Source organism: Sitophilus oryzae, unplaced genomic scaffold (assembly GCF_002938485.1).
Source record: "Sitophilus oryzae breed Bouriz unplaced genomic scaffold, Soryzae_2.0 scaffold_910_pilon_pilon, whole genome shotgun sequence".
NCBI classification, from domain to species: domain Eukaryota; kingdom Metazoa; phylum Arthropoda; class Insecta; order Coleoptera; family Curculionidae; genus Sitophilus; species Sitophilus oryzae.
In genome coordinates this window covers 1,835,503-1,861,872 of record NW_022147540.1, presented here as the reverse complement: position 1 = coordinate 1,861,872, position 26,370 = coordinate 1,835,503, and the positions used below count along the sequence as shown (strand labels likewise).

The 26,370-nt window shown below is 31.8% G+C and overlaps 2 protein-coding genes across 2 annotated transcripts in view; one reads left to right on the top strand and one right to left on the bottom strand.

Annotated features, from left to right (window-relative positions):
* The window catches only part of LOC115890742 (elongation of very long chain fatty acids protein AAEL008004-like), a 92,016-nt gene extending 68,454 nt beyond the window's left edge, over positions 1-23,562 (bottom strand). Inside the window, exon 1 of the mRNA XM_030911065.1 lies at positions 23,392-23,562. The gene's annotated coding sequence lies outside the window, so the exon portion shown is untranslated. The remainder of the gene's footprint in view (positions 1-23,391) is intronic.
* LOC115890750 overlaps positions 1-25,662 on the top strand; it is a 45,727-nt gene extending 20,065 nt beyond the window's left edge. The window contains exon 3 of the mRNA XM_030911072.1: positions 25,507-25,662. Within this exon, the coding sequence (XP_030766932.1) occupies positions 25,507-25,632 (126 nt within the window). The 3' untranslated portion in view covers positions 25,633-25,662. The remainder of the gene's footprint in view (positions 1-25,506) is intronic.
* Positions 25,663-26,370: the final 708 nt, after the last annotated feature.

Here is a 26,370-nt window from a genome sequence, read left to right as displayed (position 1 = left end):
AAAGAGAGTATCTGAATATTTGAGGAAGGCTACACAATTATTAGAAATGGTTTAAAAAGCTGAAAATGATGATGATGACAATATTTTTGATAAAAATAGATCCTACATTTAAAAAAAAAGAGATTAATTAGTATGAATTGTATTCTTCTAACACATTGATACAAAGTATACGTAAGTAAATAATTTAAATATAAAACAGTCTATAACAGTAAGTAGATTTATGCAGCATATATTATGCCTACTGAATAAAAAATAGCATTCTTCAGACGCTGCTACTGACTCATTGTCAGGTAATGCATACCTACTTATCGGTTTTTCCCAGTCGTATTTAATTTTTACATTACTTTTTTCAAGACATGCGGAGTTCAATCACTGCAGACACATAAATAACCTTTTCTGGGGTTTCTGAACGTTTCCTTCCATCGTCCTTTGCATATTTAATTTTTGCAATCAAATCCAAAAATCTGCTGTTTTTGTTTGAAAGTTGCCAACCGGTTTTAAAACTAGAGGTAAACAAAGTTGGCTCCTTAATTGCGTACATAAATTAGGGTAATCTGCAAACATTATTTGACATTTTAAGGGCTGCCTATAGTTAGGAGAAAAAAATAAAGAAAATAATACACAATTTTTACAAAAGCTTACAGAGCGGATTATGGCATGTTTCTTTATTTACATATATTGCGTGTTTAGCTTTCATGTAATTAAAGGATAGCCAGACATTGTTGCCATATATGTACATGTTCGTGCGAAACATATCTATCAGTGTTTTATTGATTTATCTTAATAAAGTGTTTATTCTCCAGAGTTGTCCGAAATGTATTCCGGAAACTTCAGTGGCATATTCAGATAAAAATAAGTAAAAAACTTCGTATAAAAATGTATGTCCTAAAATGCTTAGTTTCGGAGATACAGGGTGTAGAAGTTTCATTTTTATTTTGATTTTTTCCAAATAATTTTTGAAGTAACGTCAATATTGTGATGAAAATTGGTGTGTGGGAGTTTTCCACATGGGCGCCACCTACATATTTTTTAACTGGTTTGAAGAGCAATAACTTTTCTTCCGTACCTGTATAAAACTACTGAGTAAAAAAATATACTTTTAGGACGTTTTTTACGTAGAAAAGGTCTCTTGGTAAAAATCGCCACGAGTAATTGTTCTCGAGATATTTGGAAACGAAATTATCAATACCTGTCATCATTGGCATAAATTAAACATACTGACTAAATAGTTACTAGATTGAAATAATAAATTTGAAATGTTTTTATGTTCAACAGAAACTATTTAATCATCATTTTTTCGGAGAAAAATTTATGATTAATTTAAAAAAAATAAAAAAAAAGTTCCCAAATTCGTCATTTCAGTCAAATAACTATCTACTCAATACATTTATTTTTTGTCAACAATGACATGTATTGACTATTTCCATTCTAAATATTTTGAGAACGATTGCTCATAGCAATTTTTACCAAGAGACATTTTTATGTAAAAAATCATGGAAATGAATATGTTTCACTCAGAAGTTTTATACAGGTACAGACAAAAAGTTATTACTCTTCAAAACAGTAGTTAAAACACATGTAGGTGGCGCCCTCTACAAGTAGGAGTCATAAAAATGACAAAATCAAATTTCCTTTGTCAAGAAACTCCCAGACATCAATTTTCATCCAAATATTGACGGTACTTTACAGAAATTATTTGGAAAAAATCGAAATAAAAATAAAACTTCTACACCCTGTATCTCCGGAACTAAGCATTTTAGGACATACATTTATAGGAAGTTTTTTACTTATTTTTATCTGCAGAATATGCTGCCAAAGTTTCCAAAATACAGTTCAGACCACCCTGTATAGGTATACAGTATGATCATATAGAAATATAGCTCTTCGAGTTAATGGGAGTAGATATTTAAATGTTCTACCTATTTTTTACAATCATTCATGACATAAACTTGTATGACTGATATCGGACATGGAGAACTAACCTCTGTAAAACCTTCTTAGATACTGGCTTTCCTCACAGCCCTGAGACTGTATGATGAGTTAGTTATAACTCAAGAAAAGGGTGATTAACTTCCTCTCTCCCACAGATTCTATATCTATATCTACAGTCACTGGCAGTTACGATGATAGTTAACTCTTTATTATCTTCATAAATACTAACTTGTGTGAAAAGATATGTTTTAATACTTGTATATTCCACAAATAAATCTACTTATGTCTTCCTTTGACAAAAAGATATATTTAAATAAATAAGTAGCTTCCTACCATTTTTTTGTTGGTTTGTAGCCCATGTATGAAAAGTTTCTCACCATAAAAAGGGTTTATTGGTCCAAAAATCTTTTTGTACCGGGTGTCCCACTAAGAATAGCTCTCGGCTGTATCTCGGAAAATATTAGTCGTAGAGCTTGCGGAAAAAATATTTATAACTAAAGAGAGCATGAGAAATTGCTGGAAATTATTTTCAAGTTTGTAGGGCGGTCGCTAGAGGGCGCAACTGCTACGGCAAATAAGAAAATGCAATTTTTACAAAATTCTGCCTAGATAAGGGCTACTATGAATAATAGCTTCATAATCTTAAGAAAATTTCGGACTTTTTTGTCAGAATCATTTTTCTCTATTTGCTAATATAAAGTGATGGGGGAAGGTTAGATCTGTTTTTATTTAAATGTTAATAACTCCGGACTGGATGACCGGAATCTAACAAGCGAGAGCTCGTTTAAAAGATCGTTTCGTACTCTATATAAAACCATATAAACAATAATAATATGCATTTAACAGTAGGCGCTAGAGGGCGCTGTCTTACAATTGAACAAACAATGCGGGATTTCCCAAAAAAATTAAATACAACGGTACCTATATGTCATTTCAGCTGATTGTTTCAGTTGAAGAAGTCAGTGAAAACCGCATCTTGATATCTTTTTTCAATCCGAAGATATTAGCAAAAATATAATAAATACGAAAAAATTTGCCCTTAACTATCTTATTTTTATAACACGGCAGGGGCGGATACAGGGATTTATTTTAGGGGGGCACAAAATAAAAAGTAATGTAGAATATGCTTTTTAGGGCGCCATTTTTAACTCAAAAGCCTAAGATTTAACCCAATTTACAGATTTTAGGAGGCCCCCCCCCTCTGTATCCGCCACTGTAACACGGTAGCAGTAGCCCGCTAGATTATGCCCATTTTAACAACAAAATAAGATAGAAACAGTTAGTTTATTTTAATATCAACGAAATACCAGAATACCATAATACCAGATGTATTATTATCTAATAATTAAGATATTAATAACAGTGAACAAGAAACGATGATTCAGTGAAGTCATGGTAGGCTTTGGAAAAAAGTTGCTTTTGAAGTAATAGTATAAACGTCAAATTGTTATTAGATCAACATTTTGATAGTCTTAGCAGCTGTTTTTATGTTTTAATTGCTTTTTCAAAATGCCTTTATTATTTGAAGTAGTTGAAGTTGTTAGTATTTTGAAAAAGCAATCAAAAGATAAAAGACTATCAAAATGTTGATCTAATAACAATTTGACGTTTATACTATTACGTCAAAAGCAACTTTTTTCCAAGGCCTACCATGACTTCATTGAATCTTGAATCATCGTTTCTTGTTCACTGTTATTAATATCTTAATTTTAGATATTAATACATCTGGGGTATTATGGTATTTCTGGTAACTGTTTCTATCTTATTTTTTTGTTAGAATGGGCCTAATCAAGAGGGCTACTGACACTGTATTGTAAAAATAAGGTAATTAAGGGCTTATTTTTTGGTACTTATTATAATTTTGCTAATATCTTCGGTTTGAAAGAAGATATCAAGTTGCGGTTTTCACTGACTTTTTAAGCTTTTACCACTCTTTACTATCAGCTAAAATTACATATACTATTGCATTTAATTTTTTTGTAAAAAACGCGCAAATGTTTGTTAAATTGTAAGAAAGCGCCCCCTAGTGTCTACGTTCAAAACCTTATTATTATTATTTTTATGGTATAATATAGAGTAAGAAACGCTCTTTTAAACGAGCCCTCGCTTGTTGGATTCTGATCATCCAGTCTGGAGTTATTAACATTTAAATAAAGATAGATCTAACCTTCCCCCACCACTTTATTTCAGCAGATAGGGGAAAATGGTTTGAACAAAAAAAATCCAAAATTTACTGAAGATTATGAAGCTATTATTTATACTACTCATTATCTAGGCAAAATTCTGTAAAAATTCTATTTTCTTATTTTCCATAGCAGTTGCGCCCTCTAGCGGCCATTTTACAAACTTGAAAATAATTTCCAGCAATTTCCCATAGCCTCTTTAGTTATAAATATTTTTTTCCGCAGCCCCTACGGCTAATACCTTCCGAGATACAGCCGAGAGCTATTCTTAGTGGGACACCCTGTACAGTTAACAGCTTTATTAATAATTAACCATTTAATAATTCCTGAAATAGTATAATAAATATGCCTCTGAAGTCAATCAGTAAAAAGAGTCAGAATAAAACTGTCAGTTTATTGACATATTAAATTGAAACCTCTTCCTATTTCATTATATTTAGTTAAAAGAAACGCAAATTAACGATTTCTTATTTTCAGAAGAAAATGATTCTAACATTTTCCCATCAGTCTTGGTCACGAAACCTCGATTTTCTTCAGACCCACCCAAGAAGCAGTAGGCATACGACAAAAGTAAACATCATCCACCTTATTTGAGATGCTCTCTTGCACTGTTGTTTGAGTTCTTAATGTGCGTTTTGTTCAATCGTCGTTTTTTTAGGAACCGCATTCTTCATTAAAGTGATTCAGTCTAATATCATTTGAGAAACTGAGTTGTCAGAGTAAAAATTAATATTTAATTTTTTTAAGAGAAAAACACAAAAATAATACGGATAAAGCTTGATTTTCATGCATCCGTTATACGTTGATACGATGGTCCGACAGTGGTCTGATTGGTCATAGCGTTTTCGCGCCACTCTTTATCCGTAAATATTTTACTTCAGCCCGTCAACGGACCCGTTCGTACGATAACGGACGTTTTGATACTTTTTTGACAAATTTAATCTAATCTTAATAAAAATATAAGTAAAATAGCAAAATCGTTACGGAAACGAAAATATAAAATAACACCAACGTATATCCGATGAACGGATGCATGAAAATGCAATAAATTTAAAAACTGCGTTATTTTCTAACCAATCAAAGTCTTTAAATTCTACCAATAAAATTAATATCGTATCAACGTATCGTCGGACAACGGATGATACGGATCAACGGAAATGATACAGCAAGATATTTGCATCTTAACTTGATTTCTTAGATATTATGCTAGTTTATTTAAAGTGGATAAGACGAATTTTACTGCAGTATCGTAATTTGTATTTTATAAAGGAACTGGCGTGTACCCGGACTTCGTTCGCGTGGAATTAATCATTTATAATGTTGATGATGAAACAAAGCAAGAATTTCCATTAACATACAAACTGGATAAAATTTTCTCACATTTATGTCAGCATGAGAAAAAACAATATGTATGTATATGTATAAAACAAAATATTATATTTTGGCAGTTTAAGCAGAATCGTTGCTAATCAATTACCCAACTTTTTGGAACACCCTGTATGATTTTTTAAAAAAAATTCAAAATATGTAAAGAAACATAATGAATTATGCATGGCCAAGCATTTTCCCGAAAGACTAACCGTTTTTTAAATAACAAATATTGTAATATTTGAGGGGCGTTTTCACCCTCTTGGAATTTGAGATTCGAGAAACCCCTCCTTATCGAACCTGTAGTCAATCCGTTTGCCAAAAATCAGCTTTAAACGTCAAGCAGTTTAAGCAGAATCGTGACTCAATGGTCATATTTTTTGAAACACCCTGTATAAATTTTTAAAAAATCTTAAAATATGTGAAACAACAAAATAAAAAATACGTGTTTAAGAGTTTTTCCGAAAAACTCACCGGTTTTTAAATAAAAAATATTCTAATATTTGAGAGGTTGTTTGGTTTCACCCCCTTAGAATTCGAGTTTCGATAAATCCCTTCTTATCGAACCTCTATACCCTAAAATCAATCAATCGTTTTCCTAAAATCGGCATTTTACGTCAAGCGCTTTAAGCAAAATCGTGATTAACCAATGACCAGATTTTTAGAAACACCCTGTATGCATTTTTAAAAGATCCTAAAATATGTAAAAAACAAAATAAAATATACGTGTTTAAGGTTTTTTTCGGAAACTTGACCGTTTTTTAAATAAAAAATATTGTAATATTTGAGGGGCGGTTTCACCCCCTTTGAACTGAAATTTCGAAAAATCCCTTCTTATCGAACCTCTACACCTGTATATCAAAATTGTCAAAATCAACCTGTATGCCAAAATTGAGCTTCTTACGTTGAGTGGTTCGAGCAGGATCGTGATTAATCAGTGAGTCAGTCACTTAAGGATTTTATATATTAGCACAGAATATCTAGCTAGATATTCTGTGATATTAGTATAGATAGGCGACTTCTGCTGCAGTTTGCCAGTTTTTAAAAATTGGTAAAGCGGGTTTTGCAACTTGACACCTCATATCAACAACAAACAAGTTGTCGAGTTGTCAGAAATTGTCTCACGCGCACAGAACAATAGTAAATATATCCCAAAACAAACATTATCCACCCTGTTTGATGCTTTCTTCCATGTTTGAGTTTTTAATACACGTTTTGTCCATTTTTTTAAGTACCGCATTCTTCTTTGCAGTGATTCAGTCAAGGTCGCGTTCTAGTCTGCTTCGGGACCTTGAATTCGGTTTGGGTACTTGTCGAAATTGATCGGAATGAGCCTTATTGACTTTCACTTCGCGCTGCGGTGACGATTTGAAACAATTTTAATTGCCGTAAAGCTGAAATTACTTCATTGGTATTGTTATTGATTTTCAATTCTAATTTGTCCATAAAATGCTGTGTATTTCGCAACCAAAACAGAAAGGTTTCGTAAAGCACACTTTTTGAAATATTAAGCATTTTTTGTTGGTTAGGAAATATTGTTTACCAGTAAAAACAAAGTATTTTACAAAAAAATAACTTGTTTTTTTAGATTTGTTTCAGTGTTTATACAGGGTGTTTCAAAACAAATGCGAAAAACTTCAGGGGGTGATTCCTTGTTCAAAATAAAGGGTAGTTTGCTTTATAAACGTTGGGTCACAAGAGAACCATTAGGGAGATATCGCAGTACAAAGATGGCGGAAAAATAATGTTTTTATTTTGTATCTTGAAAACGAAAAGCGACAGACTAATGAAATTTTATGGAAGCATTACTGTTATAAAAACACACTTTCTGGTAATTTTCTCACTTTTTTAAAATGAGTGGAAGGGGTTGAGATATACTACCCCTATCATTCTTGTTAACGAAATTTAAAGAAAAATCTTAGCAAGCACATGCAAAAAACTGAATTTGGATAGTTTAGTTTGTTTAGAAACTTTTTTATCTCTTGTGTTTTTTTGATAAAACACCGATTTGAAAATTACCAGAAAGTGTGTTTTCATAACAGTAATGCTTCCATAAAATTTCATTAATCTCTCGCTTTTCGTTTTCAAGATAAAAAATAAAAACATTATTTTTCCGCCATCTTTGTACGGCGATATCTCCCTAATGGTGGACTTTTAACCCAACCTTTATGAAGCAAACTACCCTTTATTTTGAACAAGGAATCACCTGTTTCTCACATGTTTTTGAGAAAATTGTATACTATAGAACACAAAAACTAAATGATATTCCATAATTGGTTATCTTCCAATAATGTATGTTCCTAATAATGTATCTAAAGTTTGTCTCATTAATAATAGAACATAGGTAATTTAATGTAAATATGTAAATCTTATACTTTAATATGTTTTAATGTATTTTAAATGTGTGAATACTAATATCACTCCTGCAAAATACCTTTATAATTTCAAAGATGACTTGCAATCCGAAGAGATTTTTGTATACCTAATATTTGCTTAATCATGTCGATTACTACCGAGAACCTCTCTACTATTTTCTTCTTTTTTATAAATATGTAGTAGATCATTAATATTTATCACACCTTCTGTAACTATAGTAATTTTTTTGAAACATTTTGTAATACTCTGTAAGAAATAATATAATGTGTGCCTGTAGAGAAGTCTCAGTACCCAACTAACTAACAGTCACTGGTTTGAAATGCAATCGAAAATAATGAAGTTACAAATGGATTGTTAGTACGATTGTGGCATTTGTATTAAATATACGGAACAATTATAATTAATTATCATTTATTTATACGTTATTTAAAAATTGTGGAATATTTTTAACTACGCTAGTAATCACCGATGGGGAACAGTAATGTTTAATAGAAAAATAATTTCAAATATTTATAGTTCGATTATTGTGGATATAAAATTACAGGTTCAGCATTTTCGGTTGATAACGAATAAGTCTAATAAAATTTAATCTGTATTTTGTTCTCTTTAAAACGTCTGTCAGTACAAGGTGATTCAAACTTGCTGGAGCCTTTAATTAAAAAAAATAATTCAGAGACCGATTATACATATAAACATATCTTAAACCTAGACTGTCCCTACACTATTCGCGAAATAACACGAAGTAGGGATTTGGTAATCATGACTTCAGCGTCTCTTCTTCTCCGATTTTTATAGCATTGTTGTGATTTTCTGAAGGAGTGCACATGATTTTAGTTTTATCGATGTTCAGCTTAAGGCTCAAAGCCTCGTATAACCAGGTATATGTGTTCAACATTTTTTGTAGTTGCTGTAACGTTTTTTGCGACAACTATAGGGGCAATCATCAGCGTATTGAAGTGCTGTGATGAATTTTGTACGTGTTTTTGCCCTGATCCTATTCTGATCCTATTATTATAAGACCAGTTAGATTAAAAGTCCAGTTTAAGCCCCTAGATAATATTCCCCCCCAAATTTATTAAAATTGACTGGACAGTCCAAAAAAATTTACCAAATCATACAACGTAATTAAATCAAAGTGGAAAAACACCTTATGCAGTTTGATCAAGCCGATAAACCTCTAGTGGCCATAGCCTTTACAAATAAACAAACGAATGTGCATAAAGCAGGTAGCATACCGTTGGAAATTTACGCTCATTAAAAACAATTTAAATTAAACGTCTTTTATGGAAAAATCTGTCTGATGTATTGTTATTTCCTTGACGTAAGTATTATTGTAGTTTACCGAAAACAATTTGATGCATATTATGCATATTAATAAACACATAAATTCATCGCAAATTTCGCGATGACAAAAAAATTATTTTGTTAATTAGAAAAAATGTAATATAAAATTGTGGTTTTTTAAATTATCTTATGGACATCTTATATCATATTTATAATTACTTTGACAGTATTTTACATAAAAAATGTCTATACGTCTGTGGTTGACTCATCTCTTCAAAAAAAGTACAGCGGTAAAAAAATGTAATAGTTAGTTGTAGTTTTTTGTAAGCGCTGTTTACAAAAAGTAACTATTTTATTTATAAGTGGTGAAAATGCTGTTCAAAATTCAATGCCAAACTTTCTAAAATATAAAATAGTTTTTCTTCGATTTTTTAAGTGGAACCGCTAAAAATTCTAAAATGATTTAAGCACAAAAATGATATAGTACAATCATAAGGTACAGACCAACTATATTAAATACCTATATAGTTTTGATTTCATGACATTTCTTGTATTTTTAATATTTTTTTAAAGGCTTAAAAAATATTTAATAGTATTTTGGGATTATGTAAAGTTATCATAAAGGAAGCCAAAAGTGCAATAATAAACAGGGTGTTCCATTAAAACAAAATCATCATGATCCACTCACACTTTTTTGAGCGACCTTGTAGAAGTTAAAATATTTTCCTGAAATACATCCTAATACATACTTTAGGTTTGCACTTATCCCAAATTCCAATAACAAATTTTTTTTATTATAGGAGCTGCAAATGCCCGACGCATTGTTGCCGGACCCATATAAAGTACCAGGAAAAACTTTGAAACGTTTGATTGGCACCCTGTTAAAAGTGTATTTCCCTATTCATCACTATACATAAAAATTAGGTTTTGATTAAAAATATGACGAACTTAATAATCCTGCAGCCGTATCTTAGACTATAATAGATATTGACAGATGTGATATTGAAAGTTGCACGACGAGTGCGTAGCACGAGTTGTGTAACCACACAAGTATCTTAATGGAGTTAACTCGCGTGTATTGTACAATATTTTATCTACGTCTAACTATAATAAACAGACAGACTCGGGAGCTGATCTTTCGACAGTAAAGCGTCATGGTGGTTGGCGGTCTAACACGGTGGCGGAAGGTTATATCGAAAACTCCGCCGAAAATGAAAGAAAAATAGCGTCAAAAATTTTAGGCGGGACGGGAGATAGTTGTGAAGCAAACTTTAAAAAATTAAAACCAAGTAACCCAGAGCCCTCTTCCCCTAGGAGATGCAAGACCTTGTCGTTGGTGGAGAAGCTCCTGGTCAGGTGCTGGGGGGAATCCCCCCTAGCACTTGGCTTGGTCTAAGAAGCATCTCTCTCATCGTCTTGTCCCTGACTGTAGTGTCGTGGCCAGTGAATTGCACCAAGACATATAACCATACCGGGCGGGGCTACGGACAGCCTCAACCTTGGGGCATCGGGGGGCACCCCATTGTATTTTACCCCTTACTTCTACATGCGGGGCTCTGTAGACGTGAACCGACTGTCCCTAGCGACTCATAGGAACACTATGAGATCTGATAATAATAGTAAGAAAAACATCACCGGTGAAGCTGTGGGGAAACCCCCTAGCGACACTGGGAACAGTAACAATGAAAGTTCCAAGGGGCCAAACCCAAAGAGAACTACAGGAGAGGTGGCTGACACTTGCGTGAGACCATCCTCCGCAAGTGGCATACAAGCTACCACCTCCTCCAAGGGTCGGGAGCCTACCTCCTACCTCTAAACCCAACAGGCGACACAAACTACCGTTTCGTCTACCCGGCCTGGGTCAGAGCTCCTCGGCTGTGAAGGACACGGGTCTCCGTAGGAAGTCCTGGGAGTGTATGATGAGTTATAACTCAAGAAAGGGGGACACAATAGATCTCTAAGGTCGCAGAGATTAACCCCCCTACCACTTATTCTAAAACCCAGAGCCCTTTTAATTTGCCACGGCTAGTCATCAGAATCAGAATTTGAATATATCGAATACAAGTTCGGGAAATGTAGCTGCTTCATCAGGCATTTACTTGAAAGATTGTTCAAACTGTATCATTCACTTTTATAATAAATAAGTTTTCATGTTTTTATAATTATAATCAATAGAACATTAATTTTATTTGTATTTAGTAGCTATTTAGTGCCATGTTAGTAGGTATTTAGTGCCAGTTAAGAGCTTCTTAACTTACTGACGCATGACGTAGATAAACAAATAAATATCACACTACAGGGAATAAACTAAAAAAAAATATTAATTGATAGTAATTTTTTCTACTCACCAAAATTGATCAATTGCACGGTATACTTAAATCCATGAGTTTACACGAAACACATTTTTGTATATTATTCTAGTTTTCGGTACGTTTTGTCTACCTTACTGACATTTTCAAAATCTAATAAACCACTGGCAAGCTTGCCAAATGTGATCCGGGCATTCCGCAGTCGAATTCATGAAATATTTGGAAGACTTCTTTATGCCGGGTGGATCAGAGTTGGCACGAAATGCCACGCGTAGGGTTACCGATGTGAAACAATACTATAAATATTTTATTTATGGTAAAAAAGTCCTTGTACATGAGATAGAATATGTAAAAGAGGTTACCTACGTTGTCACGATATTCCTACGGGGTATGAGCTAATGAATATTGACGTTCTTTAAAACAATTACTTGAAAAATTAACTAGATGAATTCATAAAACTGGTAAAATATTTTCAAATAATGGCGTGTTTCCAAAAAATGGACAAAACAGAGACTGTCGTTTTCATCAATTATCAAAGGGTGTCTGTGTTGTTAAAGACAGGGTTTGGTGGAAACAGCACTCAATTATCCAGAGAGTTTTTTTATCTATTTCGTGTGTATCGAGTTTGTGAAAACCTCTGATTGTGTGACCACCGATTGCATCACAGATTGTTTTATTTTGAACAATTGTCTATTGTTCTAAATAAAATAATTGAAGATTTAACACACTTGCTACATAAAGCATTTCCGTATGAAAGTGGGATTTAAAATATGGTTAATCCTTTAATGAAAAATAGCTTTGCACAAGTTCCACTTAACATTTTTACTAAGCTAGATTTAGTAAAATTTAGCAAACAGTCAAATTGACATGCATATGCTGTAAATAAAAACTTCATTAAAAATATCCAGAGACATAAGCTAATATTGTCAAAACTGATATTTTACAATTTTTAATGTGTCACGTTATTTACCTATACTTTTTTCTTCCATTTCTTTAACTCTCTTTATTTTTTAATTTTTTTTATTCTCTTATTCTTATTGCTTCTGCTTTTTCGGCAGCTTCGTTAAAATAAACTTCATTGTAGTCACTTTCTGACATATTGACTTTCTTTGTTTCACAAATTGGAAGAAACAAACGAAAAATTGTCAATACTGACAGAAACATTCTGTTTTATTGATTTTGAAGGTTAAGACTTCAAAACCGGTCTACATAAGGGTAACGAAAAGGCAGATGAAATGGCTAAACAAGGCTTATTATTGCCATTCATAGGTCCAGAACCCTGTCCGGAACCTGTGAAAAACCTAATCAATCTACTTATAATTTTCTTTAGACCACCCTGTAGAGAAATCCATAAATTGTGGCAGTCAGAACTTTTATCTACATCGCCACTGCTAACTGGAAAAACAACAGATGGATGTGATAAATTGGGAAAAAAATATTTGTTTTACCTTGTGATATTAATAGCTCTAAATATGATTAATTGCTCTGAAATAGCAGCAAAAAAAATGTTAATGAGAGATGATCAGTAATTATATTTATTAATTGGAACAAAGGTTCGTTTATATATAGGTAAGTATATCGTGAGAATTTTTAATTACTTACAGTATTAACACATTTTTATTTTTTATTGTGGAAAACAAAAATGCAGTAATTAAAAATTAATTATTATGTATGGAGTAAAATAATTAATTAATGAATGTAGTGACAAATTATTTGATTAATTAACGATAAATTTTAAATAAGTAATTAAATATAATACATGACAAAAGGTGACCAAAATTTTGCCAAAAAAATGGAATTTTAAATCAAATAATGATATTGATATGTCAATTAAGGAATTAATAAAAATGTTTAATTACTAAATGAGCTAATTACTGTTTAATAACTTTGTTTTGTATAAGTTGATTAATTTTTTCATCAACTTTGAGAAAAAATTCAGTAAACATGAAAATACCTACACATAATTGAAAGGTGCCGAAAAATTAAAATTTGCATTATATAGGGTGAGTCTTAAATAAGTGCAGATATTTTCATATCTCGATAAAAGAAACATATTTTTTTATATTTCAAAAAAATAAAAAAACATGATTTTTTGGTAAACTTTTGAGAACCACTAGATCGTTTTTAGATTTTGTTTCTTGGAAATTTAATCTACTACCTATGTTGCCATATTATCAGGAAATTATGTTTTTTAATTAAAAACTAAGACAATTTCCAAAAAAATTTTCAAAAAAATTCAGTATTTTCCAAAAAAAAATTTTCGCGAAAAAACTCTCATAATCGTATTTCGGGGGTCGAAATATGCCACCATATTTTCATGTTTCCCTTAAAATATTCGCACTTATTTAAGGGTTGCCCTGTATAAAAAAAGGTTTTATTTATTAAAAACAAAATGATATACAGGGTTGTTCACCACATACGACACGGAGTATTGTAGCTAAACGATTAGATTTTTACAAATTGTAAGTTTTGGGTTCGTTGAAGGACTATTAGAGCTACAATTTAAATATATTTATTAAGATACAGAGTGTCCCAAATAAATAAAAAATATCAAAGTTGTATTTTTTTAAATGGAACACCCTGTATATTATTGCATTTTTAGTTTCTACGATTAAAATAAAGGTAAATTTGATTAAGGTTTATTACACTTAAACCTTACCGTTTTTGAAATATTTTCAATTTTACGAAATTGCAGTATAAATTTTAAGGCTTCATTTCTCCGAGGGTATCAAAGTTTTTAATACTAAATATTTACTGAAGTTTATTTATTGACCAGTTATTGTGTTGCAATAATAAAAATTATACTACCTTATACAGAGTGTCTAAAAATTTATTTTAAATAATTACTAGCTTTAAACATCAATAACTTATTTACTTTAAATAGAACACCCTGTATATATTATGAGAATCAAATGCACAATTTAATTGTCTATCAAATTGTATTATACCATTTCTTACCTATACCTTCAAGTTTTCGTAGAAAATGCATTTTCTTATAATTTAGACCTCATTTATCAATATACCTATGGAATATTGACATTTTTGAAGAGTGATGCAAGTCGAGCGATTTAACGGCTAGAGGATGTTTTGGTGATAATTCGTTTAGGCATTGTAATGCATTTAGTGAATCTGAACATATCGCCCATTTGGAAGGAGGTAGGTTGGAGATTATTCTTAGTGATTCCTTAATAGCAAAAAGTTTGGCAGAAAGGGTGCTGGTGGTAGGAAGTAAGCGTAAATTATTTATAAATTTACACCAAATTTTAATTGTTTTTAGTTGTAAAATGGTGTAGTTGTTTTTTATTTGGATTTAATATAAATACATTCGTATATGTAGTATACAGGGTGGCCCATTTGTCAGATAATTAGATAATAAACTAATGTTGCATAGTTTATAAAAACGCATATCCTAAAAATATGTTGTGTTATACCGGAATCCCAAAAAAATGCTTTCTTTATAAAAAATTTTGTTTGTTCTAAAATTATTAATCCCGTTTATACATTTATAAATTTCCATACCGCATTAGAGGAAATTAAAAAAAAACATCCTAAGTTCTAAAAATCAAAACGCGTTTCTATGGTAATATAATTTCGAATTTATTCTTTGATAGATTGTTATTGATAAAAATTTAATTAACGTCATATTTTTTGTTGTTTTAAAATGTTTTCGTCATACTATATTGTTATATTATTATAACATAAGCAAAATCAGAATGGAAAAGATGCATATAACGTCCGCCGGACGTTATCATAACGGCCGGCGGCCGTTAAGTTTCTAAGGTAATCGTAACGTCTGTCACCTGCAACAATGACTATTTATTGCAGTTGGACTTTTCAAAAATTGGGAAAATAGACCATAGCGAGATGTCGCGAGAAATTCCGTTGGAAATACAGGAGGAAGCGGCTGCGGCTACTCAAAATTTACTTCCGACTATAACCCAGAGAGATATCAGCAGGAATATGACAATTTTTTGAAGTGGCGGCAGGATAGAAGTATAAACAGCGTAAATGAAGCGGTATTGCTGGCTTATGCTAAAAGAATGTCTGAAATGTATTCTCCTACATCACTGTGGACAAAGATATCCATGCTGAAGCTTGCGTTGAGAGTATATGAAAACATCGACATATCAAGGTAAAAAGCCATTATATTCTTCTTCGATATTTAATCATACTCATCTAAATTATATTTGTTCATAGATTTGGTAAACTGTTCATGTTTCTGAGGCGCAAAAACGAAGGTTATTCACCAAAAAGCCAAAGTTCTGTCGGAGAATGACATAAATAATTTTCTACTGGATGCCGATGATTACACCTGGTTACTCGAAAAATTGTATTGGTGCTTGGTATTCTTTGAGCTTGTAGGCGCAGCGAGCTTTGGTCACTCACAGTTGATGATTTCGAAGATTCGGAGAAAAATATTCTTGTCTCATTAAGAAATACTAAAAATAAGAAAGATAGGAAATTTCTTATTCCAAAACGGGCCTTCCGTTTGATGCCTATGGTTTATACAAAAATACATCAACCTGCGTCCTCGTAACTTTGACAATCCAAAATTTTTCATTGGTTACAAGAAAGGCAAGTGTGTTAAGCAAATCGTCGGTATACATACCATCGGGAGCGTACCGTAGAAAATTGCAAAATTTTTGAACTTGGAGAATCCAGAACGTTATACAGGGCATTCATTTCGTAGATCATCAGCAACCATGCTCGCCGAAAATGGTGGTGATTTACTATCGCTAAAGGAGCTAGGAGGATGGGAGTCTTCAACAGTGGCAGAAACTTACATAGAAAAAATCAGTTTCCAAAAGAATGAAAATAACAAATCAACTTTTTTCATGATAGCTCCAAAATAATGTGTCTTTAGTGGATACAAATATTTGCCATTCTTCAGTAGCATCATCTTCTTCTATAAAATCTGTAAATCCCTGGGAAGGATTACAGATTTCTAAGAACAACAAGTGCACTTTTAATTTCCATGTTCATTATCATGAAAAATGAATTTTAGTATAAGACATTATGTATTTTTTATCCTTACTTGTGTTATTGTTCAATAAAATTTGTTATTAAATAGTAGTGTTTATTGCTCTAAAAAATCTGCAGTATGACGAAAAATCTAGAACGCAACACGGCCGATAACAAATAACGGCCTTGGCTGCTTACGATCCTCGGCTATCGCCTCGGATCACAAACTTCAGCCCGGCCGTTATTTGTTGTTTATCGGCCTTATTACGTTAATAACTATAACAGCCCAAATTTATTTGGTTTGGTGCTACGGAAAAGGTAATTATAAATGTTCTGCTTCTTTAACTATAATAGCAAAAAAAAGTAGCAATGAACTATCTATCAAAAAAATAAAAACTAAATGATATTACCGTAGAAATGCCACCACACTCTCACTTTTTTTTTAAATTTTCTCTGAAACGGCATGGTATTTGGAGAAGTATACACAGGATTTAGAACAAGCAAATTTTTTTATGAAGGATGCATTTTTCTCAAAATGTCAACAATAAAATAGTTTTCCTCTTATAAAGACAATCCGGTGACATGCAAGGAAGTTGCACAAGTACGAAATGGATACCTACCTACGTAATTTAAAAACAAATCCTGCCACCTACAAGTCTTTTAATTTAATTAATACTTTATATGATAAAGGCGATCTTGTTACAGAATATCGAAAGTCAGTCAATTAGAGGCCAGAAATACGATAATTTCCAATAAAAAAACATGTCATTGCTAGACCTCGATGATAAAATAGAAAAATCGTAGATAGTATCATTTCGCAATGATGCCATTGAAAAAAATACAAAATGTCGGAAAACGGAAGAAGTTAGGTGATTTGCCACGTATTATTAACATAAAAAATATAAATAATGCGTTGTTCCTTTTTTAAATGACAAGAAAGGTTGATTGCCTCGCTGAATCTTCAACTAGTTTGGTATTTTAGAAGGCCGAATATATATTTTTTAAACTTTTAGTATTTTCTCTTATTCATCCAGCTACAATAAATGAATTCTCAATGAGACTCACTGGTTTAATACAAATATTTTAAAACATACGTAAAAACTTAAAATAATATACAGGGTCGCTTTTATGTATGGAAACGGTCGATTATTAGGTAAAATATAGGAGGTACCGCAAAAAGTTAAATACAAAAGTTACAGGATTTTTAAATATCTATTAGCGAGTAATAAATTTAAGTATACAGGGTAGGTCATAAAGTCGTGGCACATAAAAGTTTATTTTTTTTAAACCCCCTGTATATTATTGCATATTTCAATTCTTTTTTCAATTTAAAAAAAAATATCAAAAATATATTTTCTCTTTACCATTTTTAATAAAAATTGATAATAACAGAGTTACTGTTGTTATTTCTAAAATGGTTAATCCCGTTTATGTTTTTCCAAATTTCCATACCGTTTTAGAGAAAATTAACTTCTTGTGTTATGCTTTAATTGATGAATATTAGACCTTACTCTTATAGAACAACATACAACTCCTCAAAATATGAACCTTGTATATGGAACACTCTGTGTGTAAATACTTTTAATTATTGATTATAATATTATTATAATCTGAATTAATATTAAGATAGTTTTATATAAAAAATTTATGTACGTACAAAAAGCAGCAACATAATAAACAACAAACATGATAATAAAAGATAAAAATACAAAATATTAAACTTAAAATATTCACATAGGTTATGGACTTTTAGATAAGGCTGCTTGAAACACGAAAGATAAAAATGCAGTGACATATTTTTTAACATTGTAAGCATATCGTCAAATAATTTTAAATTTCTTTCTTAGTTTACAAAAGATTTTAAAAAGAATTTTTCTCCAGGCTTAGCAAAGAATGTTTGTATTGTACAACTTGGCTAATACAATTTATAGATTTTTCCTCTTTTAAAGCTATTCTTTTTTAATGCAACACAGTTCAATTGCATTCAAAGGGTGTATTTTTAGAGGATACTCAGTAAAATAGTCTTATTTTTAACTGTTTGACCTAGAAAAATATCGGAATTATTTATACCACTCTCACAAAAATTAGAGAGGCAGCTGTACAATAGTTTAGATATTATTTATAGCTCACTTAAATTAATATGATTACTATAAATAAGTCGTATCTATCATTTTTTTTTATTTAATCTGATTGAAAAATGAAGCTAAAGAATGATTTAATAAGAATTTTTCAACATAAAGTTTTAATGTATTACTTTCAATCTGAGATCAATCTCTAGATGTTATTTACTAAAAATTGACATAAAACTTGTCAAAAGTTAACACCAGTTAACCAGTTATACAGGGTGTCCCAGAAATAAGTGCAAGTATTTTAAGGGGTTGTAGATCTCGATAAAAGAAACATATTTTCTCTTTGTCGTTTTTCAAATAAGTCCAAAATAACGGAGCTATTTTACTTTGAAAATTTCCAAAAAATGATTTTTTGCTAAAATTTTGAGAACCACTGGATCTTTTCTTGATTTTCTTTCTTGTAAATTTAATCTAATACGTATCTTGCCATATTATTTTAATAATATGGCAATTAATCTAATACGTATCTTGCCAAAAAAAAAATTCAAAAAATTTCGAATTTTCAATGTTTTTTTCGCGAAAAAAAACTCATAGGCGTGTTTCTGGGGTTGAACTATACTACCAGTTAAAATACTTGCACTTATTTCTCGGACACCCTGTAGAAAGATTAAAAAAGGATAGAACGTTTCCAGACACAAATATATTTCCAAAAAAATACTTTTCTTGAATAAACTACACCATTTAAAAATAAATTTTAGTCAATATAAAAATAAGTTACAACCATCTTACCGCCAACTCCAGTAAGTGTCATTCTCGGTTCCATTAAAAAAATAAAGAGTACGAGCCAAGTAATTAACCTGGCCAAAATTATCATCGATTGTCATTCCCTATTCTCCTATGACGCCGTTTTTTTTTTCGATCGTGTGATATATCCGCATATTATGTTTTGTAAATTTATTTATAATGATCTCACTCGAGACAAAGCGGTAGTAGATAAGTAGATACCGAAAATGATATCAACCTTAACATTCTCAATTAAAGATGAAGGATTTTGAACGAAGTGGTAAAACAGAATTTTCGCAATTTTTTTATCCTCGAAATATAGGAGTGATTTTATTCGCGAACAAGGTGAAAAAAGATTGAAATCCCACATCTACTACTATTTGCACGGCTATGACATAATATCAATGACTCATTACTTTATTATAACAGTCTCGTCGTCTGTTTTTTCCGAATCACCTGTGCAGTCTTGTATCAAGCGACACCGTCCAATACCACCTGAAATACTAAGGCCTTCGCTCTTGTCCGTGACGTCATTACTAGAGGATATACAGACCGGACCACCGTAGTAGTAACATAGGCAGAACCGTAGATTCTCGCGACAGTTCTCGTGTAAAATTTATTTTTTAAGTAAAATAATGGATGTTTGTGAAGTTCGTGAGAAAATTCAAATCATAAAATGGTATTTCCAAAATAGGTCTTATCGGGATATACAAACAATTTTTCCACAAACTTTTGTAAACAGGCCAATTCCATCTTTACCTACTATATCAAGAGTTATTAATAATTTTGAAACACATGGGTGCGTGTCCCCACAAAAACACAAAAAGCCTGATGTGTTGATTAATGAAGAACAGGAGTTAAAGCAAGTGTTCCTTTGTGCTACCGCGGATCAAAATCCCACGTTTTCAAGTAATCAAATTGCTGAGGTGGTTTCCCTGCCCACAATGCCCGTATTGTTCAAGAATATTTGAACAATACTTTTCCCAACCGTTTAATTAGTGGATATGAACCTATTTTGTGGCCCGCTAGATCACCAGATCTTTCTCCCAATGATTTCTTTTTGTGGGGTTATGTAAAATCCAAAGTGTATTGTCATAATAGGGCTGATAATCTGGATGAGCTTCAAGTAAAAATACGAGAGGCCTTCCAAACTATTAGCCCTAATATGTTAGCCAATGTCAGACGGGGATTTTACGACCGTCTAGGCTTCTGTCTAGCACAAGAAGGTGGTCTTTTTGAACACTTGTTATAACTTTTTTTTATTTAGAGTAATATTATAGTTCTTTTTCGGTTTAGAGAATTTATTTATTTTTAATTTTGGCTTGTAAACACATTCAAATAATAAATATTTAAGTATTTTTATTTTAAATGTTACCTTAAGTGAAGGTAAACACTTAAATTGAAAATAATAAATAGGTACTCGGCACTCCTCGCGTCGTATTCCTAGTCTGTCACAAGCACGTACTGCCTGACCAGCCGACTAGCCGGCAGTGAATCTCGAGAACGAACGCAAATCGGGTAAACGTAAATTCGTCCGGCAACTTGCTATGTTACTAGTAGCCTGGTCTTCTCGGTATATAAATATACAATATAAATATATTTGATATCGTTTACGTAATCGAGGGCGCGGTTTTTAAATTCATTGTTGCCAACCATGGACATATTCGGCGCCGTACTGACTAACTGGAATTTAAATTTCGCGCTGAGGATTCAGGTGGTAGCTCTGCTGTAAAAAATGTCAAGTTGCCGCATTTATTTATTTGTTTCCTGACATTGTCATTGGTTTTGACACTTCAGTTTTCTATTACGAGTTTTTGGTTTAAATAAATAGTGTTGTGATACTTTTAGCTTGAAAATGTTTACTAGCAGACCTTGCAGTCGGACATTGTTCTTTTTAGAACCTATTTTCGTGCGAAATGTATAAAGATAGCTTAATAGCCGTAAAAACTCATCGCGACATTATTAGAATACATATATTGAACGGGAAAGCGGTAGTAATGGTCCTTTATGTCCCTTAACTGCTGTTAAGAAGGTGAGTTTTGTTGATAATAACTGTTTATACAGGGTGTTTCAAAACAAATGCGAAAAACTTTAGGGGGTGATTCCTTGTTCAAAATAAAGGGTAGTTTGCTTTATAAACGTTGGGTCAAAAGTCAACCATTAGGGAGATATCGCGGTACAAAGATGGCGGAAAAATAATGTTTTTATTTTTATCTTGAAAACGAAAAAAGATAGACTAATGAAATTTATGGAAGCATTACTGTTATGAAAACACACATTTAGGTAATTTTTTTTACTTTTTTAAAATGAGTGGAAGGGGTTGAAATAAACTACCCCTATCATTCTTGTTAACGAAATTTAAAGAAAAATCTTATCAAACACATGCAAATGCTTTAATTTGGATAGTTTAGTTTGTTTAGAAACTTTTTTACTTCTTGTGTTTTTTTGATAAAACTCGCCGACTGGAAATTAAAAAATAAAATGTAAAGCATTACATGTCAGGACAAAAAAACATTTTTAGATTAAGAATCTAGTGATAATAACGATAATAATAATCATCTAGATAATAACGTATTGCAGTAGAGTAATGTCAAATAAAATAATATTAGGAACATCTTAAAAAGTAACAGCGGCCGACTAGATTTTTTCCTAAAAAAATTACAGCAGCCCACTAGATTCTTTATCAGAAAAGGTTTTTTGTCCTGACATGTAATGCTTTACATTTTATTTTTTAATTTCAAATCGGTGAGTTTTATCAAAAAAATACAAGAGATAAAAAAGTTTTTAAACAAACTAAACTATCCAAATTAATTTTTTTGCATGTGTTTGATAAGATTTTTCTTTAAATTTCGTTAACAAGAATGAATGGGGTAGTTTATTTCAACACCTTCCACTCATTTTAAAAAAGTGAAAAAATTACCAGAAAGTGTGCTTTCACAACAGTAATGCTTCCATAAAATTTTATTAGTCTATCTCTTTTCGTTTTCAAGATAAAAAATAAAAACATTATTTTTCCGCCATCTTTGTACCGCGATATCTCCCTAATGGTTGACTTTTGACCCAACGTTTATGAAGCAAATACCCTTTATTTAGAACAAGGAATCACCCCCTGAAGTTTTTCGCATTTGTTTTGAAACACCCTGTATTTACGTATTATATATATATATATATATATATATATATATATATATATATATATATATATATATATATATATATATATATATATATATATATATATATATATATATAATATTTATAAAATTTATTTAATATGAACTCTATGTGTTAGGCAATGAAAAGTCATTGACAACGAACTGTACAGAAGGTTTAGTTTTCAAGTTATTAGAATTTTTTTGAAAATAATTGGATTGGAGCATCTAACCCACATGTTAGGTGAGGATCAAAATAGTATCCTCTATGTATCCGCCTCAAATTATCTTTTCCAATCGATTGTAAACGATTTTTATTTAAAATTAGTGTAAATAATCTTTATCAATAATTACACGGCAAAGGCCAAGTTAGTTCATATCACATAAATGTTGCAACATTAATTATTCTTTTTTATATACCTTATGTTTACGTGAAGTTAATCTTTATGTTTATGTGAAGTTTTGGGAATTATTAATAGGAAAAATAGTATAATATAATAAATTAATGTAGATGACAAAAATATAGAATGTTATGTCTCTCTTAAAAACATAATTCCTTGATATTATGGCAATATAGGTAGTAGATTAAAGTTAGTAGTAAAAAAACAGAAAAGATCAAGTTGTTCTCAAACCCCTAAAAATATCTGCACTTATTTGAGAATCACTCTGTATAACAAAAATATAGAAGTTGTTAGTGTTTCTCTAAGTATAGTTTCGCAGACTTTTTGTATTATTCTTTATAGCCTAATTTTTTCTACCATTTGTATTAAAAAAGTTATACTCGTAATTCTGAAGAACACTGATCTACTCAATCAACTCCGTGGCTTTACTATTTAAGGAGGTACTGTCCCTTCTACTTTCCTGAAATATAAGCTCCGTCCTAAATTTTTCTCATATTTATAGAGCAGATCTAGGTGACGTTAAAGTCCCCATTGCACTAAAACTCGCGACACAACTACTTACAGATACTTACATAACAAACGGAAGTAGTGAAAGGAATCGGGAATTGATCACAGACGGTGTTGAGTTTCGGGAGGCGTACCGAGCGAGCCGACCACGGACTGGAACAGCGGACGAAAAGTAAGAAAAAACGAAAGAAAAATAAGGAAACTAAACACAACGGGAGAATAAATACACAGATCGGGATAAGTACGGACCGAAACTGCTGTTGGTGAAGCCGGTAAAATGCGGCTCGACTTATGGCACCGTTGCCAGATGGTTAGAGCCAGAATTCCCTTAAATATATGGAAATTGCCAAGCTTTGGAAAACGCTTTGCTGAGTTTTCTGATACATTTTCTGTTTTCTAGTGATGGGGATTCTTTTTAGTGAATCGAATCCCACGATTCAGTTTCTCATATTGACTCGACTCCTAGGATTCGTTAGTTGAGGAGCAGACTTACTAAATGCTTATTGTCCATTTTTAAGATTTTTAACCAAAAATGACACATTGTAAACTGTATACACCGAGTTACAATATGATGCCAGAAACGACGTGTTAAATACATTTTATCCATACATTTAACAACTACTACTTATACAGACATTACTTACATGTATACATGCATATAAAATAAATAATAACACACGCGTGAGTTTTTGAAATTATAACAAACTAGTGTGTTATAACTTCAGAGCTACACCATTTTGCTGCCATGCCTCCAGATGCTGTCCCTCCACTGCTTGAAATAGGCTCTGTCATTCCAACGGCTCGTTCTGGAATACTGACAGCATCTTGAATCTTTTTCGCAATCTCTATTTTATTGTTGATGGACTCTTCGATATATCCTTCCACAACCGTTGCAGATCGCCATCCTCCGTGTCTTTTTAACGTTGTCATGTTCACTCCTGCATTTGCCAGTAATGTAGCGGATCATCTTCTCATACAATGGCCAGTTTATTGCTCAGGATGTTGTAGGCCCAAGTACGTAGCAATTTTTGAAGATCTTCCTGAATCATTTTTCTTTAAAATCTGACTTGCTGGTTGATAATACTAACTACGACTGGAAACCATGTATTTGGGGATAGGGACCGTGGTAGCAGAACAATAAAGAGAAATTTCACGTCTAAAGGACAGTCAACAGCTTTTTTTTCAATTTTTTCAGATATCATCAAAACTAGATTTTTCAAATGTAGGTATACTATATATTTATGATGTTTTCATAAATTTTTCAAGTATACTAGTTTTTCGGTAAGTTTCTTGTAAGAAGCGTGGCAGTTTTTCTTTTTTTGGCAAAATTCGAAAAAATGGACAAAATTTAAGGGAAATATACAGGAGAATTCTTAAATAAGTGGAAACATGTAGAACTCGATAAAATAAACATATTTTCTCTTTACCGTTTTTCAAATATGCTCAAAATAACCGAGATATTTTACTTTGAAAATTTCCAAAAAAATTGAATTTTCCCTTCAATTTTGAGAACCAACCACTGGATCTTTTCTGGGTTTTCTTTCTTGTTAATTCAATCTACTACCTATCTCTATGTTGCTATATTAAAAAGATATTATATTTTTTAACTAAAAATTTAAAACATTTCCAAAAAAATTCTTCAAAAAATGTTCAATCTTTTTTTTTAAAAACCTTATAGATGTGTTTCTGGGGTTGACACAGTCGACATATTACGGTTTAAAATTCACCGTGTATACACATACCATATCGGCAAGAGACGTCTTGGATCTATGTTATTCCAAGGGGAGTGAAAGTGAATCACTATGGCGATCTTGTAAGTCGGGAAGACAAAGATTCAAAGTGTTTATTACCTTGGGAAAATACTTGTGCTCTTCGTTCTTTATTCAGTACCTCTTATTATAACGAGCGGAGGTAGGATCAATGGCAGAGGATGTTGAAGAGATATATTATCTCATCCTGTCATCAAACGCAAAAAAACAAAAAGAACAAAGAAAAAACTATTTAAAATATCTGTATAACTCTCAAAGAACACATTAGTTTTTTTAGCAGATATACCTATTATAAACTGTTGACAGAAATAACATTTTTATTCTGTAGATTTTCCTCTGGTGACAAAAAAAAAACAGAATTCTTGTCAAGAACAAGATAATCCTTTTAAAAAACTTTTCATTTACTTGCAGAGAAAAAATTCAGGAAAATCCAGGAAATTCTCTAACTATCAGGAAATAACCGAGTCGTCCGACAACTCTGCCCTATACGAAAATAAATACTCACGTGATTCTGAAAGCGGCGTGCTCGCAGAATAAAATCCGGCCTTTCCTGCAAGCCGGCAACGAGAAAATGGCCACAGGATTTATCAAAACTTCTTTCCATTTCGATTGGATTGAAGCAAAGGTTTGAAGGATGAGACGAGGTGCGAAAAGGGAATAAACCCTTTCCCTTTTAAGGGACAGGTGAGTTTTTTCTTCAAATAACCCTTTATTTAAAAGCGTTATATGATCAAAAGGGATGTGAATCGATACAGATTTTAAAATAGCTTTTGTATTGCATGCTTTCTTTTGTCGTGTTTGGCGGGGATTTTGTAATGAACAAGCTTTTCTGGATTTTTTTTTGATATTTGCATATTTTTGGTTTGGACATATTTACAGGGTGTCCCAGGTTCAGATTTTGAAAGCTGTAATGAATTGTATATTATTCTACAATAATCTACAATACATTACAGCTTTTAAAATCTGAAATTTTTTGAAAATACTACTAAGAAACACTTTTTTTCTAGTGACAAAATTGATTTTTCACTGACTAGCGACGGCGACGGCTTGGATATCCGAATGACGTTTCTTTTTTACTTGAAATCATTTATATAAAAAAAAAACAACAAAACACCCAGTATATAGAAGCCTCCCTAAACACAAAGTCATAAAAATTTCTCTGCGGAAATGCATCATTCTCTTTTTTCCGACTTTAGAATAACTGAAATCAGTTACATGGAAACGTGTTCCTGCTTTACATTCTAAACACTTTTCTTGTGTAGGTATGAGCTTAAC